This window comes from Pan troglodytes, chromosome 12 (assembly GCF_028858775.2).
Source record: "Pan troglodytes isolate AG18354 chromosome 12, NHGRI_mPanTro3-v2.0_pri, whole genome shotgun sequence".
Lineage (NCBI taxonomy): Eukaryota > Metazoa > Chordata > Mammalia > Primates > Hominidae > Pan > Pan troglodytes.
Window position 1 is genome coordinate 50,353,805 of NC_072410.2, and position 13,491 is coordinate 50,367,295.

At 34.4% G+C, this 13,491-nt stretch overlaps 1 protein-coding gene across 4 annotated transcripts in view; it reads left to right on the plus strand.

Moving 5' to 3' along the window:
* Positions 1 to 13,491, plus strand: part of EXOC6B (exocyst complex component 6B) — a 652,710-nt gene that overhangs the window by 433,957 nt on the left and 205,262 nt on the right. For all 4 annotated transcript variants that reach the window (XM_515544.9, XM_054678524.2, XM_054678525.2 and 1 more), the window contains one exon: positions 12,604 to 12,745. In XM_515544.9, the coding sequence (XP_515544.3) occupies positions 12,604 to 12,745 (142 nt within the window). The remainder of the gene's footprint in view (positions 1 to 12,603; positions 12,746 to 13,491) is intronic.

The window sequence follows — 13,491 nt, forward strand, 5'->3', positions numbered from 1 at the left end:
AACAGAAAACCCTGACCCCAGAGCAGCGGGCCCGTGAGCAACAGAAATGAGGAACCAGGACCTGCACAGCCTTTAAATTATAAATCAAGATTTTTAAAAAAAGAATAAAATATGTATTCTAGAATAGCAAAATATAAAATCTATAATAACAGCTCATTACATGAATTTTTAAAAATGTATTGAATGGGTTTAAAAACAGACTTAACAAAGCAGAATTCAAGATTAGTGAACTCAGATATGGGTCTGTAGAAAGCACCCAAACTGAAACACACAGAGTGATAAAAGAGATTTGAGTCTCACTATGTTGCTCAGGCTGGACTTAAATTCCTGGGCTCACAGGATCCTCCACCTTAGCTTTCCAAGTAGTTGGGATTACAGGTGTGCACCACCATGTCCAGCACTAAAAATTTTATTTTTGATGTTAAGAATGGAAAAGAGCATATGAGATAGGTGGAACACAGTTGAAAGGTTTTAAATGTATATATTTGGAGTCCCAGAAGGAGAAGAGAGAAAGAGAATGATACAAAGCAGTACTTAAAGAATTTTGTACTTGAGAATGCTTGAGAATTTTCTGTATCTGAAGAAATGCATCAATCCACAGATTCTGGAAGCTCAGCAGCCCACACAGGATAAACTTAAAGAAAACTATACCTAGGCACATAATGGTCAGATTGCCAATATTAAAGAAAAAAGTCTTACAAACAGCCAGAGAACAAGGACACATTCATGGGAAAAACGGTAAGAATTGTGGCTGACTTCGTATAAAAATGATGAAGGCCAGAGGACAACAGAATGAAATGTATAAAATTCCAAAAGAGAACAAAACTGCCAATGCACACTTCAGTACTCAGCAAAAATATATTTCAAAAAATGTTGAGGTGGCCACTACCGGCCACAGTATAATAGCTAGTACCAGACTTGATCTCAACCATAAACATCTAGAATACTGTACAAAATAAATGAAACAACTGTTTTTAAATACCGTACAGCAGGGAGTGCAGGAAAGTGATCCATGAGAGAAGACCAACAAATGAAGTGTAAACCCAGCAATCTCCTAGAAGTACTTTGTAACACTGCAGTGCAAGAAAGGGTGAACCCAGGCAGAGCATAGCAATACTGGTAAGAAGACAATGACTGGAGTTTGGGGACGAAATAACTGAAATTTGCTAGGAAGCAGTTTGGAAATGAAAAAGAGTTTTGGGAAGAATAACCTTGCATTGAGATTCTTTTGAGGCTTTGGCTGAATACTAAGCTATTAATGTATAGGGCGAAAAGTCCATGAGGTCAGACAAACAATCAAACAAACAAACCATCAAATTGTGAGGGCACAGAAGCTAAGCCCAATTGCCAGAACTCAAATGAAGAGATGGGGGGGATGTTCAAATTACAACCTGTAAGAAGGGGAAGGCCCCACTGAACTGAAGCATACAGCAGAGACAGCAATGAGAGGCTAGTCATGGTTCTAAAGTAGCATTAGTCCTGGACCTAATAGTATAGTTTTGGGCCTCTACATAAAAGATAATTCTGATCTCTGCATAAAAGTGCATACCAGTAAACTTTAAAATTTCACACTGATCCGGGAGTAACTTAATTGTTTGCAATAACAAAGCCCAACCCTCCTTAAGGAAATTTAACAAAGTACTGATATTCAACAGCAACATTCACAATATCCAGTATTCAATAAAAAATTTGCTAGATATGCCAAGAAGCAGGAAAATGTGATCCATAACATGGAAGAAAATCAGTCCATATAAACATCCAAACATGACAGAAGTGACAGAATTAGAAGGCAAATGCTTTAAAAATGCTTATATGCTCATACACACATGCTCCATATATTCAATATTTAAAGGTAATAAAATGAGAGTAATAGAAGTTATACAAAAAGGAATCAAATGGAACTTCTAATAACAAAAATGTAATATCTAAAATGAAAATTACACTGAATTGTATTAATAGAAATTAGCAACTATAGAAAATAAGATTGGAGAACTTAAAAGACATAGCCATGGAAATCATGCAAACTGACGTATAGAGGAGAATTAATGGAGGAAGAATTTTTCGTTGTTGTTGAGACAGAGTCTCGCTCTGTCACCCAGGCTGGGGTGCAGTGGTGCGATCTCGGCTCACTGCAACCTCCACCTCCCAGGTTCAAGCAATTCAATGGAGGAGTAATTTTTCCTGAACCTGAGATTCTTGGGGGACAGACAGTATGTCTTGTCTAACTGCCTTCTCGGAAAAAGAGGAAAGGAAGGAAGAATAGGTAAAGTATTTGAAGAAATAGTGACTAAAAATTTTTGAAAGTTGATTAAAACAACTTGCTGAAAAACAATGATAAAAAGAAACTCTTAGAAGCAACTAGGGAAAAAATACATAGTACATACAGAGAAAAAGTGATGAAATGACTAGATACTTCTTTTTAATCAGAAACTATGCAAACCAGAAATAATGAAATGACACGATTAAAATGCTGAAAGAATAAAAAAGAACCATCACCAAGGAATCCTATAATCAGCAAAAAATTAAGGTATAATAATGACTTTTTTAGATGATCAAAAGCTGAGGGAATTTATTGACAGAAGACATGAATTTCAGGAATATCAAATTAAGTTTTTCAGAAATAATATAAAATGGAAGCTTGCATCTACATAGAGAAGCAAAGAATACCAGAAATGAAAAATATGTAGTTCAGATAAAAAAGTTTTTGCTCAATTTTTGTTTTTTAATATGTAACGGACTTTAAAAGCAAAAATAATGACAATGTATATATTGATAACATATATAGAAGTAAAATATGTGAAAATAATCACCTGGAAGGAGGTAAATGCAAGAATACTGTTTTTATATATGGAATTGTGTAATATAATTCAAGATAAACTGTGATAATTTAAAGAGACTTATTACAAAGCCTCAGATACTAAATGTATAAAATAAGGAAATGTAACTATTAAGTCAAAAGTGGAAATAAAATAGCATTATAAAGAACACTTAAGTAATATAAGAGCAGACAGGAAATAGGAAAAAGGAAACAGAGCAGATTAGACAAAAAGACAACTAAGATCAACATAATAGATTTAAATCCAATCGTACTGTGAATTATATTAAGTATAATTAATGATGTAAACCCTCTGAATAAATGGCAGAGATTTATTACTCTGGATAAAGCAGAATGACTCAACTATATTTGGCCTACAAGAACATCACTCTAATGTATAAAGACATAGATTGGTCAGAAGTAATAGCAAGGAATAAGATATACCATGCAAATACTAATCATTAAAACATTGAGTTTCTGTATTAATGTCTGGTAAAGTAGACCTAAGAAGTAGGATTATTCTAGGGATAAAAATTGACATTTCATTATGATATAAGGGCCAATTAATCAAGAAGACATTACAACCGTGTGTCTGCACTCAGTAACAAATCTTCAAAATGCATCAAACAAAAACTGGCAGAACTGAAAAGATGAATAGACAAATTCATAATTGCAGCTGCTAATTTTAAGTCTTTTCAGTAATTATTAAAATTAAAATTATTAAAATAAATAGGGTATCAGTAAAGCTATAGAAGACTTGAACAACAATTATCATACAACTTGACTTAGTCTATTTATAGGATATTACACCACCAATAGCAGCTTTTTTTTCTTAGTGCATATTGGAATATTCACTAAGCTAGACCACATCCTGGGCTATAAAACATGCGTCAGTAAATTCAAAAGGAGTAAAATTGTATAGACTATGTTAGTCATCTACAACACAATTAAATTAGAAATCTATAACAGATATATTCCAAAAATATCACCAAATCATTAGATATTAGACAACATTTTTCTAAATAACCTCTTTCTCAAGGAAGAAACCACAAAGAAATTTAGAAAATATTTTGAACTGAAGAAAAATGAAAACACTACTTATCACAATTTGTGGGATGCAATTAATGCACTGGTTGGAGCAAAGTTTCTTAACCTTGGTAGTATTGACATTGTGGACCAGGTGTGTTTGAATGTCCAGGTTGTTATAGGATGTTTATCAGTATCCCTGGCCTCTACCCATGATATGCCAGTAGCGTTTCTCCCCTCCTTCCACCTCCTGCCAGTTGTGACAACCAAACATGTCTTCAGACATTGCCAAATGTCCCTGGGAAACAAAATTGCCCCCAGTTGAGAACTGCTAGCTTAGAGGAAAATTGATCACTTTAAGTACTTATGTTATAAGAAAAGTAAGGTCCAAAATCAAAGTCCAAGTTTTGTCTTATGAAGCTAAAAAAAGAAGAGCAAATTGAAACCCAGCTCAATAGGAAAAAGGAAATAATAAATATAAGAGCAGAAATTAATGAAATAGTAAATGGACACAATAGTGGAAGAAATAAAACACTATTTTTTTAAAAAAATACATTGGTTAAGAAAAAAAGCAGATTCAAATTATTAATGTCAGGGATGAAAATAGGAATATCACTACAGACCTCAGAAACTACAGAGACTAAATATATAGTCAAGTAAAATATGAACAACTTTATTCTAATTAATTTGACCATGTAGGTGACTTGGTTAAATTCTTTGAATTACACAAATTATACATTTATAAAAGACACAAATTACAAATTACTCAAGAATAAACAGAGGCCGGGCGCGGTGGCTCACGCCTGTAATCCCAGCACTTTGGGAGGCCGAGGCGGGCGGATCACGAGGTCAGGAGATCAAGACCATCCTGGCTAACACGGTGAAACCCCGTCTCTACTAAAAATACAAAAAATTAGCTGGGCGTGGTAGCGGGCGCCTGTAGTCCCAGCTACTCGGGAGGCTGAGGCAGGAGAATGGCGTGAACCCAGGAGGCGGAGCTTGCAGTGAGCCGAGATCGCGCCACTGCACTCCAGCCTGGGCGACAGAGCGAGACTCCATCTCAAAAAAAAAAAAAAAAAAAAAAAAAAAAAGAATAAACAGAAAACCCAAATAGGCTTATTTGTAATAAAGAATTTGAATTTATATTTTAAAAACCCTCCCACAAAGAAACTACAGGCTGAGATTTCTTCACTAGTAAATTCTATCAAACATTTTTGAAAGAAATTAAACCAATTCTAAGCAAAATGCTTCACAAAACAAAAGGGTTTTCTAAACTTATTTTATGAGACCAACATTACTCTAATAGCAAAATCAAACAATGACAATATAAGAACAGAACACTGTAGACTAATATCCTGCATAAACACGGACTCAAAATCTTCTACACAATAGTATCAAATGAAATCCAGCATTATATTTTAAAAAGATACACTGTGCCTAAGTAAGGTGTATTGTATAAGTTATATAACTGTGTGTGTGAGTGTATCCATGTGCTCATCTTAATATGTACACAGAAAGCACTTAACAAAATTGAACACCCTTTCATGAAAAATAAAATTCTGTCAGCAGTGTAGGCTAGTCTTATGTAATCTGATAAAGGATATCTGTAAGAAATCTATAGCTAACATTTTACTTAATGATGAAAGACTGAATACTTCTCAAATCAGGAAAAAGGCAACTGTATGAATGAATCTCAGAAACATGCTGAGCAAAAGAACCTAGGCACAAAACGGACACTAATGTAAAATTATTTTTAAAAACTTAAATTACGTTACATTTATTTAAGGTGTACAACATGATGTTACAGAATACATATAGATAGTAAAAAGGTTACTATAGCGAAGCAAATTAACATATCCATCATCTCACATAGTTTCCCGTATTTTCTCTGTGTGTTAGGCAAGAGCAGTTAAAATCTGTTCATTTAGCATGAATCCCAACTCTTGCACTTTGTGCACCCACACACTTAACACCACATGAAAGCTGCCAAGGCTTATGGCTTGCACCCTCTGAAGTAGCAGCCTGAGCTGTACCTATGCACCTTTGAGCCAAGGCTGGAGTTGGAGCAGCTAGGATGCAGGGAACAGTGTCTTGAGGCTGCACAGGGTAGTGAGGCCTTGGTTCTGGCCCATGAAACCATTCTGTCCTCCTAAACCTCTGGGCCTGTGATAGGAGGGGCTGCCTTAAAGGTCTCTGACTTGCCTTGGAGACCTTTTCCCCTTTGTCTTGGCTATCAACACTTACCTTCCTTTTAGTTATGCAGATTCCTCTAGCAAGTGGTTGCTCAGCAGCCTGCTTGAATTCTTCTCCTGAAAATGGGCTGTTCTTTTCTACTACATGACCAGGCTGCAATTTTTCTAAACTTCTGCCCTCTGCTTCTCTTTTAAATATAAGTTCCTGTTTTACATCATTTTTTTTTTGCTCATGCCTATGAGCATACGTGGTATTCCACTGTATGTATGTATGTGTGTGTGTATATATATAGCAGATTTTTTTTTTTACATTTATCCATTGATGGACAATGGGTTGACTTCATATTTTGGCTATTGTGAATAATGCTCCAATGACCATGGGAGTGCAGGTGTCTTTTTGACATACTGATTTCATATCCTTTGGGTATATATTCATTAGTAGGATTGCTGGATCATACAGTAATACTATTTTAAATTTTGTGAGGAACTTCCCTACTGTTTTCAATAATAGCTATACTAATTTACATTTACACCAACAGTTGACAAAGGTTCCCTCTTCTCCACATTCTCACCAACTCTTGTTACCTTTTGTCTTATTGATAATATTCATTGTAACAAATGAGAGGTGGTATCTCATTGTGGTTTTAATTTGCATTTTTCTGATGACTAGTGATGTTGTACATGTTTTCATATACGTCTTGGCTATTCATGTGTCTTCTCTTGAGAAATGTCTATTCAGATCCTTTGCCCATTTTTTAATCAGTTTATTTCTTTTCTTGTCATTGAGTTTGAGTTCCTTATATAGTTTGGATGTTAACTCCTTATCAGATGTGTGGTTTGCAAGTATATTCCCCCATTCTGTAGGTTCTCTTCACACTTTTGATTGTTTCCTTTGCTGTCCTGAAGCTTTTTAGTTTGATGTAATCCTGTGTGTCTGTTTTTGCTTTTGTTGCCTGTACTTTTGTGGTTATATACAAAAAAAAAGTCATTGTACAGATCAATGTCATGGAGCTTTTTCATCTGTTTTTTTTTTCTAGTAGTTTCATAGTTTCAGGTCTTATGTTTAAGTCTTTAATCTATTTTGAATTATTTTTTGTTTACAATGTGAGATGAGGGACTAATTTCATTCTTATGCGTGTGGATATCTAGTTTCCTCAGCACCATTTATTGAAGAATCTTTTCCCCATTGTGTGTTATTGGTATCTTTATCAAAAATTTGTTGACCATAAATGTGTGGATTTATTACAGAGTTCTGTATTCTGTTCCATTGGTCTGTGTATCAGTTTTTGCACTAGTGCCATACTGTCTTGATTACTATAGATTTGTATTGGATTTTGAAATCAGACTATGTGACAGCTCCATCTTTGTTATTTCTGTTAAAGATTGCTTTGGCTATGTGGGGTCTTTTGTGGTTCCATACGAACTTTAGCATTATTTATTCTATTATTTGAAAAAAGTCATTGGTATTGTGATAAGGATTGCATTGAGTTTGTAGATCACCTTGGGTAGAATGGACATTTTAACAATATTAATTCCTTCAATTCATGAACATGATACGTCTTTCCATTTCTTTGTGTATTCTTAAATTTCTTTTAGTATTGTTTTATACTTTTAAATATACAAATATTTTATCTCTTTAGCTAAATTTATTTCCAAGTTTTTTAAAATAGTTGTTGTAAGTGACATTTTTTGCTTGATTTCTTTTTCAGATAGTTTGTTGTTAGCGTATAGAAACACAACTGATATTTGCATGTTTATTTTGTATCCTGCAACTTTACTGAATTTGTTTATTCTAACAGTTTTTGGTGGAATTTTTAGAGTTCTGTCTATATAAGATCATATATATTTTTCAAACAATTAGTGAACCATTTAACTTCATTTTCAATTTGGATGCTTTTTATTTCTTTCTCTTGACTAACTACCGTGACTGGCACTTCCAGAACTGTGTAGATTAGAAATGATGAGAGTACACACCCTTGTCTTGTTCCTAATCTTAAAAAAAAAGATTTCAGCTTTTCACTTTTGTGTATGACATTAGCTATAGGATTGTCATATATGGCTTTTAATGTATTAAGTTACATTCCTTCTATACCTAATTCGTTGAGAGCTTTTTTTTTAATCATGAAAGGAGGCTGAGTTTTTTCAAATGTCTTTTCTGCATCTATTGAGATGATCATATAGTCTTGCTTCATTCATTCACTCTATTCCCACTCTCATTGTTGAAAAGCTATAGAGTCTCACACCTTTTGTTTTGCTTTGTTTTCATTTTTTGTTTGTTTGTTTTCTTTTAACTTTTAGGTTCAGGAGTATATGGGCAGGTTTGTTATATAGGTATACTCATGTCATGAGGGTTTGGTGTACAGATTATGTCATCACCCAGGTATTAAGCATAGTGCCTGAAAGGTATTTTTTCTGATCCTCTCACTTCTCCCATCTTCCACCCTCAAGCAGGCCCTAGCATCTGTTAGTCCCCTCTTTGGGACCATGTGTTCTTTTTATTTAGCTCCTGCTTATAAGTGAGAACATGAGGCATTTGGTTTTCTGTTCCTGCTTTAGTTTCTTAAGGATAAAGGTCTCCAGTGCCTTCCATGTTGCTGCAAAGAACATGATCTCATTCTTTCTTTATGGCTGTGTAGTATTCCATGGTGTATAGGTACCTAATTTTTTTATTCAGTCTACTGTTGATGGGCATTTTGGTTTATTCCATGACTTTGGTATTGTGAATAGTGCTGCAGTGAACATAGGTGTGCATATGTCTTTATGGTAAAACAATTTATATTCATTTGGTTATGTATTCAATAGTAGGATTGTTGGGTTGATGGGTACTCTGTTTTTAGTTCTTTGAGGAATCACCACACTGCTTTCCACAATGACTGAACTAATTTACACTCTGACCAGCAGTGTGTAAGTGTTCTCTTTTCTCTGCAACCTTGCCAGTGTCTGTTTTTTTAAATTTTTTTTTAATAATAGCCATTCTGACCGGTTTGAGATGATATCTCCTTTTGGTTTTGATTTGCATTTCTCTAATGATTGGTGACGTTGAACATTTTGTCATATGCTTGTTGGCCACATGTGTGACTTCTTTTGAAAAGTGGCTGTTTATGTCCTTTGCCTGCTTTTTAAGGGGGGTTGTTTGTTTATTTGCTTGTAAATTTGTTTAAGTTCCTTATAGATTGTGGACATCAGACCTTTGCCAGATGCATAGTCTGTAAATACTTTCTTCCATTCTGTAGGTTTTCTGTTTTCTCTGTTGATAGTTTATTTTGCTGTGCAGAAGCTCTTAGGTTTAATTAGATCCCATTTGTCAGTTTTTGCATTTGTTACAATTGCTTTTAGGGTCTTCGTCATGAAATCTTTGACAGTTCCCTTGTCCAGAAAGGTGTTTACTAAGTTATCTTCCAAAGTTTTTATAGATTTAGGTTTTACATTTAAGTCTTTAATCCATCTTCTGTTTATTTTTGTATATGGTACAAGGAAGGAGTCTGATTCCAATCTTCTGCATATGGCTACTCTGCCTAAAAGCTCCTTGAGCTGATAAACAACTTCAGCAAAGTTTCAGGACACAAAATCAATGTACAAAAATCAGTAGCCTTCCTGTACACCAATAGCATCCAATAGCACCAAAGTAGAGAGCTAAATCAGGAACCCAATCCCATACAAAAAGAATAAAATACCTAGAAATACAGCTAACCAGGGACATGAAAGAGCTCTATAATGAGAAGTATAAAAACACTGCTCAAATAAATCAGAGATGACTCAAAAAAATGGAAAAACATGCCATATTCATGAGTAGGAAGAAGTAATATAGTTAAAATAGCGATACTGCTCAAAGCAATTTACAGATTCAATGCTGCTCCTATCAAACTATTTATAACATTCTTCACAGAACTAAACTATTTAAAAATGTATATAGAACCAAAAAAGACCCCGAATAGCCAAGGCAATCCTAAGCAAAAAGAAGAAAGCTGGAGACATCACGTTACCCGACTTCAAACTATACCACAGGGCTACAGTAGCCAAAACAGCATGGTACTGGTACAAAAACAGACACATAGACCAATGGAATGAAATAGAGAGCCCAGAAATAATTCCACACACTTACGACCATCTGATCTTCGACAAAGCTGACAAAAGCAAGCGATGGGGAATAATGTTCAGTATTGTGCTGGTCTCATACCTTTGTCGCCTCTGAAAGTTCACAGTTGGCATAGCCTGACCATTATGTTGAACCCTGTTTTTCTTTGGAGGTGCCTGTCCTAGGTCTCTGGTGGGTTTAATTAAAACCAAGTAATTTAATGTGGATTTCTTTTATGATGTGACTTTTCTCTTTAGAATTTGTTTTTGCCTCTATTGTATCTGTTCCACTTGATCTCTAAATTACCTCCTTTGTTGTTTTAAATCATGCAGAGTGTGGCCCATCAGAAAATACAAATGAAACCATAGAAATGAGGAAAATTTATAGTCTGTATACTGAAATAGGTCATCATTATTTTTTATGCTACAAATAAGATTTGAGTCAAATAAATACAAATTTAGAAAATATTCAATTGCACACAGTAATCAAAGACATAAAATCCATAAAATATCTTTTGTTTCATTGGTAGAAAAATTAGCAGAAAAACTTATAAAACTGCTGGTGATTATGCAATGAAGTAATACTCTACGAAATATCTGGGGACAATGCAAATCAGAACATACCATAAGCAGAGTCATTTAACTGGATATTTGGGAGTCTAGCTTTCACTTGTGTTTGTCTTCACATATAAGCATATGCATTATGGATCACAGTCTTGATACCCCTCATCCTAGTAGCTTCAAAAAGTAATTCCAAAGAAATTATCCAAAGTACATAAATTATGTAAATTTTAAAATGTAGTATGATATTATTTATTTATAGTTTTTCTCTTTAAAGCCTGCTAGATTCATTGAAGACCCTGGCCCAGTATAACATATGAAAAAACATATAAAAGGGACACTGTAGTCATGCTCTTGCATTTTCATGATCTCTTACTAGAACTGACTTACTCTGTTTATAATAGCCAAAACAAAAAGAAAGAAAGAAAAAGAAATAACTTAAATCTCCAGCATGAGAAGAATGGCCAAATAAATTGTGTTATACTTCCAAAAAGGAATACTATGGAACAACTAAGGGAATAAACTACAACTAGATACAATACACTTCAAAATCTTCATATTCATAATATTCAACTGAAAAAGGAAGTTGCAGAAGGACCTACATAATATTATAGAAAGTTTCAAAATATGTAAAATAATACAGCATATTGTTTCTGGTTATATACTTGTCATAATAGTACTTTTTAAAAACAAATGGGATACCTAATACCAATAATGGTCATCTGTGGGGACTGGGAGGAACATGATTAAGGAGGTCACACCAGGGCTTAAACTGTATTTGTAATGTTTAGGGGATACGTTAAGTATTTATCTGATGATTCTATATTTTTCTGTATGGCTGAAATATTTTGTTATTTCAAAAAAGAAGGATGATTCACTAAATAATTTGATCATAGTCTTTTTAAAACATCATCCTATATTTTGAAACAGATTATAAATAACAGATATAAAATTTATATAATTCACTAAATGTAGAGTACTTTGAATCTTTTAAAGAAGACACTAAAATATTAATTTTAAAATCCATATTTTCAAAATTGACCTAGAGTTTATATTCATAAATCTCAGTATTTTCTAAGAAAACAAAATGCATCCCCTTAATTATTTTTTTCAGGTAACCTTTTTGTTTTAAATAACCTTCCCCTCCCCTCCCCTTCCCTCTCCTCTTTTTTGAGGCGGAGTCTCTCTCTGTCCCCCAGGCTGGAGTGCAGTGGCACCGCTCACTGCAAGCTCTGCCTCCCGGGTTTATGCCATTCTCCTGCCTCAGCCTTCTGAGTAGCTGGGACTACAGGCACCTGCCACCACGCCCGGCTAATTTTTTTGCATTTTTAGTAGAGATTGGGTTTCACCGTGTTAGCCAGGATGGTCTCGATCTCCTGACCTTGTGATCTGCCAGCCTCGGCCTCCCAAAGTGCTGGTATTACAGGCGTGAGCCACCGCTCCTGGCCATAATTATTTTCACTTTATATGTGTTAAATCATAAAGCAGTAAACACTGGTTTCTAGATACAGTGGGGATTATTGTTCACATTTGATTTTTAAGAATTTTTTAATTTGGAAGGAAGTTTTTGAAATTTATTCTCTGTAGAATATTGTATTCTGCAATATTGTAGAATATTGTTTCTCACTTTACTTAAAATTTTGAATATTGTTTGATGTCAGTTTAGAAAAGAAGTAATTCTTGACTAAATAACTGGGCTTTGTGAATTTTAGCTTAGTGTTACAGCTACCATGACTGATGGTGACGGAGCTATTATATAAGATGATTGCCATCAGATGCTTTAATTCCAAGATTATTTGAATGGAAGGGTATTATGATGAGGAGAACCTTAGGGAAATTCCTAATTGAAAAAGATGTAATTTTAAGTTTTGTTGAAATTTTATTTTAATTTATGTTAGATGCATTAACTTTATGATTTACACTCTTGTGTTTCAGGGAAAGGTGGCCCAGACAGCGTGTATGTCAGCTTGCAAGCATTTAGCCACATCCTTGATGCAACTTTTGTTGGAAGCTGAAGTGCGGCAGCTCACCTTGGGAGCATTACAGCAGTTCAACTTGGACGTCAGAGAATGTGAACGTAAGACAGTGACCATCCCTGTGCTTGTTTATCTTACCAGCAAACTCATTTCTGTCAGGGGAAAAAAAGTTTTAGGTGTTTAGGGTCCTTGTTCCTAATGGAGTCAAAGAATACCTAGATAACAGAGATAACTTATAGAACATCTAGAAATAGAATTTATCAGCAAGCTAATTTGAACTCCCAGAAGTGCTTAGACTCATATTTAAAACAGAAGATCTCTAGCTACAAGGAAGTTTGTAATCTATGGGTTGATATAAGGGAGGCGTGCATTTAATAGACACTAAAGAAAACCTGATTGGTCCAAAGGCTTCAAAAGAATGCAGCTTCTAACTACTTTCTTCTAATATTCTATTTAAAAACTAGCTACATCTTATATGCAAACTATTGTTAGTTTAAAGAACAAATGGTATGTGCATTAATTAGTCAGAAATGCTTTCTATTATAAGAAATACAAAACTTAAAGAGTGGCTTAAACAAATAAATTTTATTTTTCTCAAAGGCAGTCAGTTGCTGCATTGGTTTAGTTGCTCAGTGATGTCATTATGGACCCAGGCTCTTTTGTTTCTCCTCCTTTGGTATAATTAGAGTGTGAACTCTTCATTCTCATGTATATTACAGTCAGAAGAGACCCACATTCAAGACAGGAAATGGACCAGCCTTCACCTATTCCTTTTATTAAGAAAATAAGAACCTTTTGAGGAGATCCCTGACAAACTTTCCTGTATGTCTCATTGAATAAAACACTG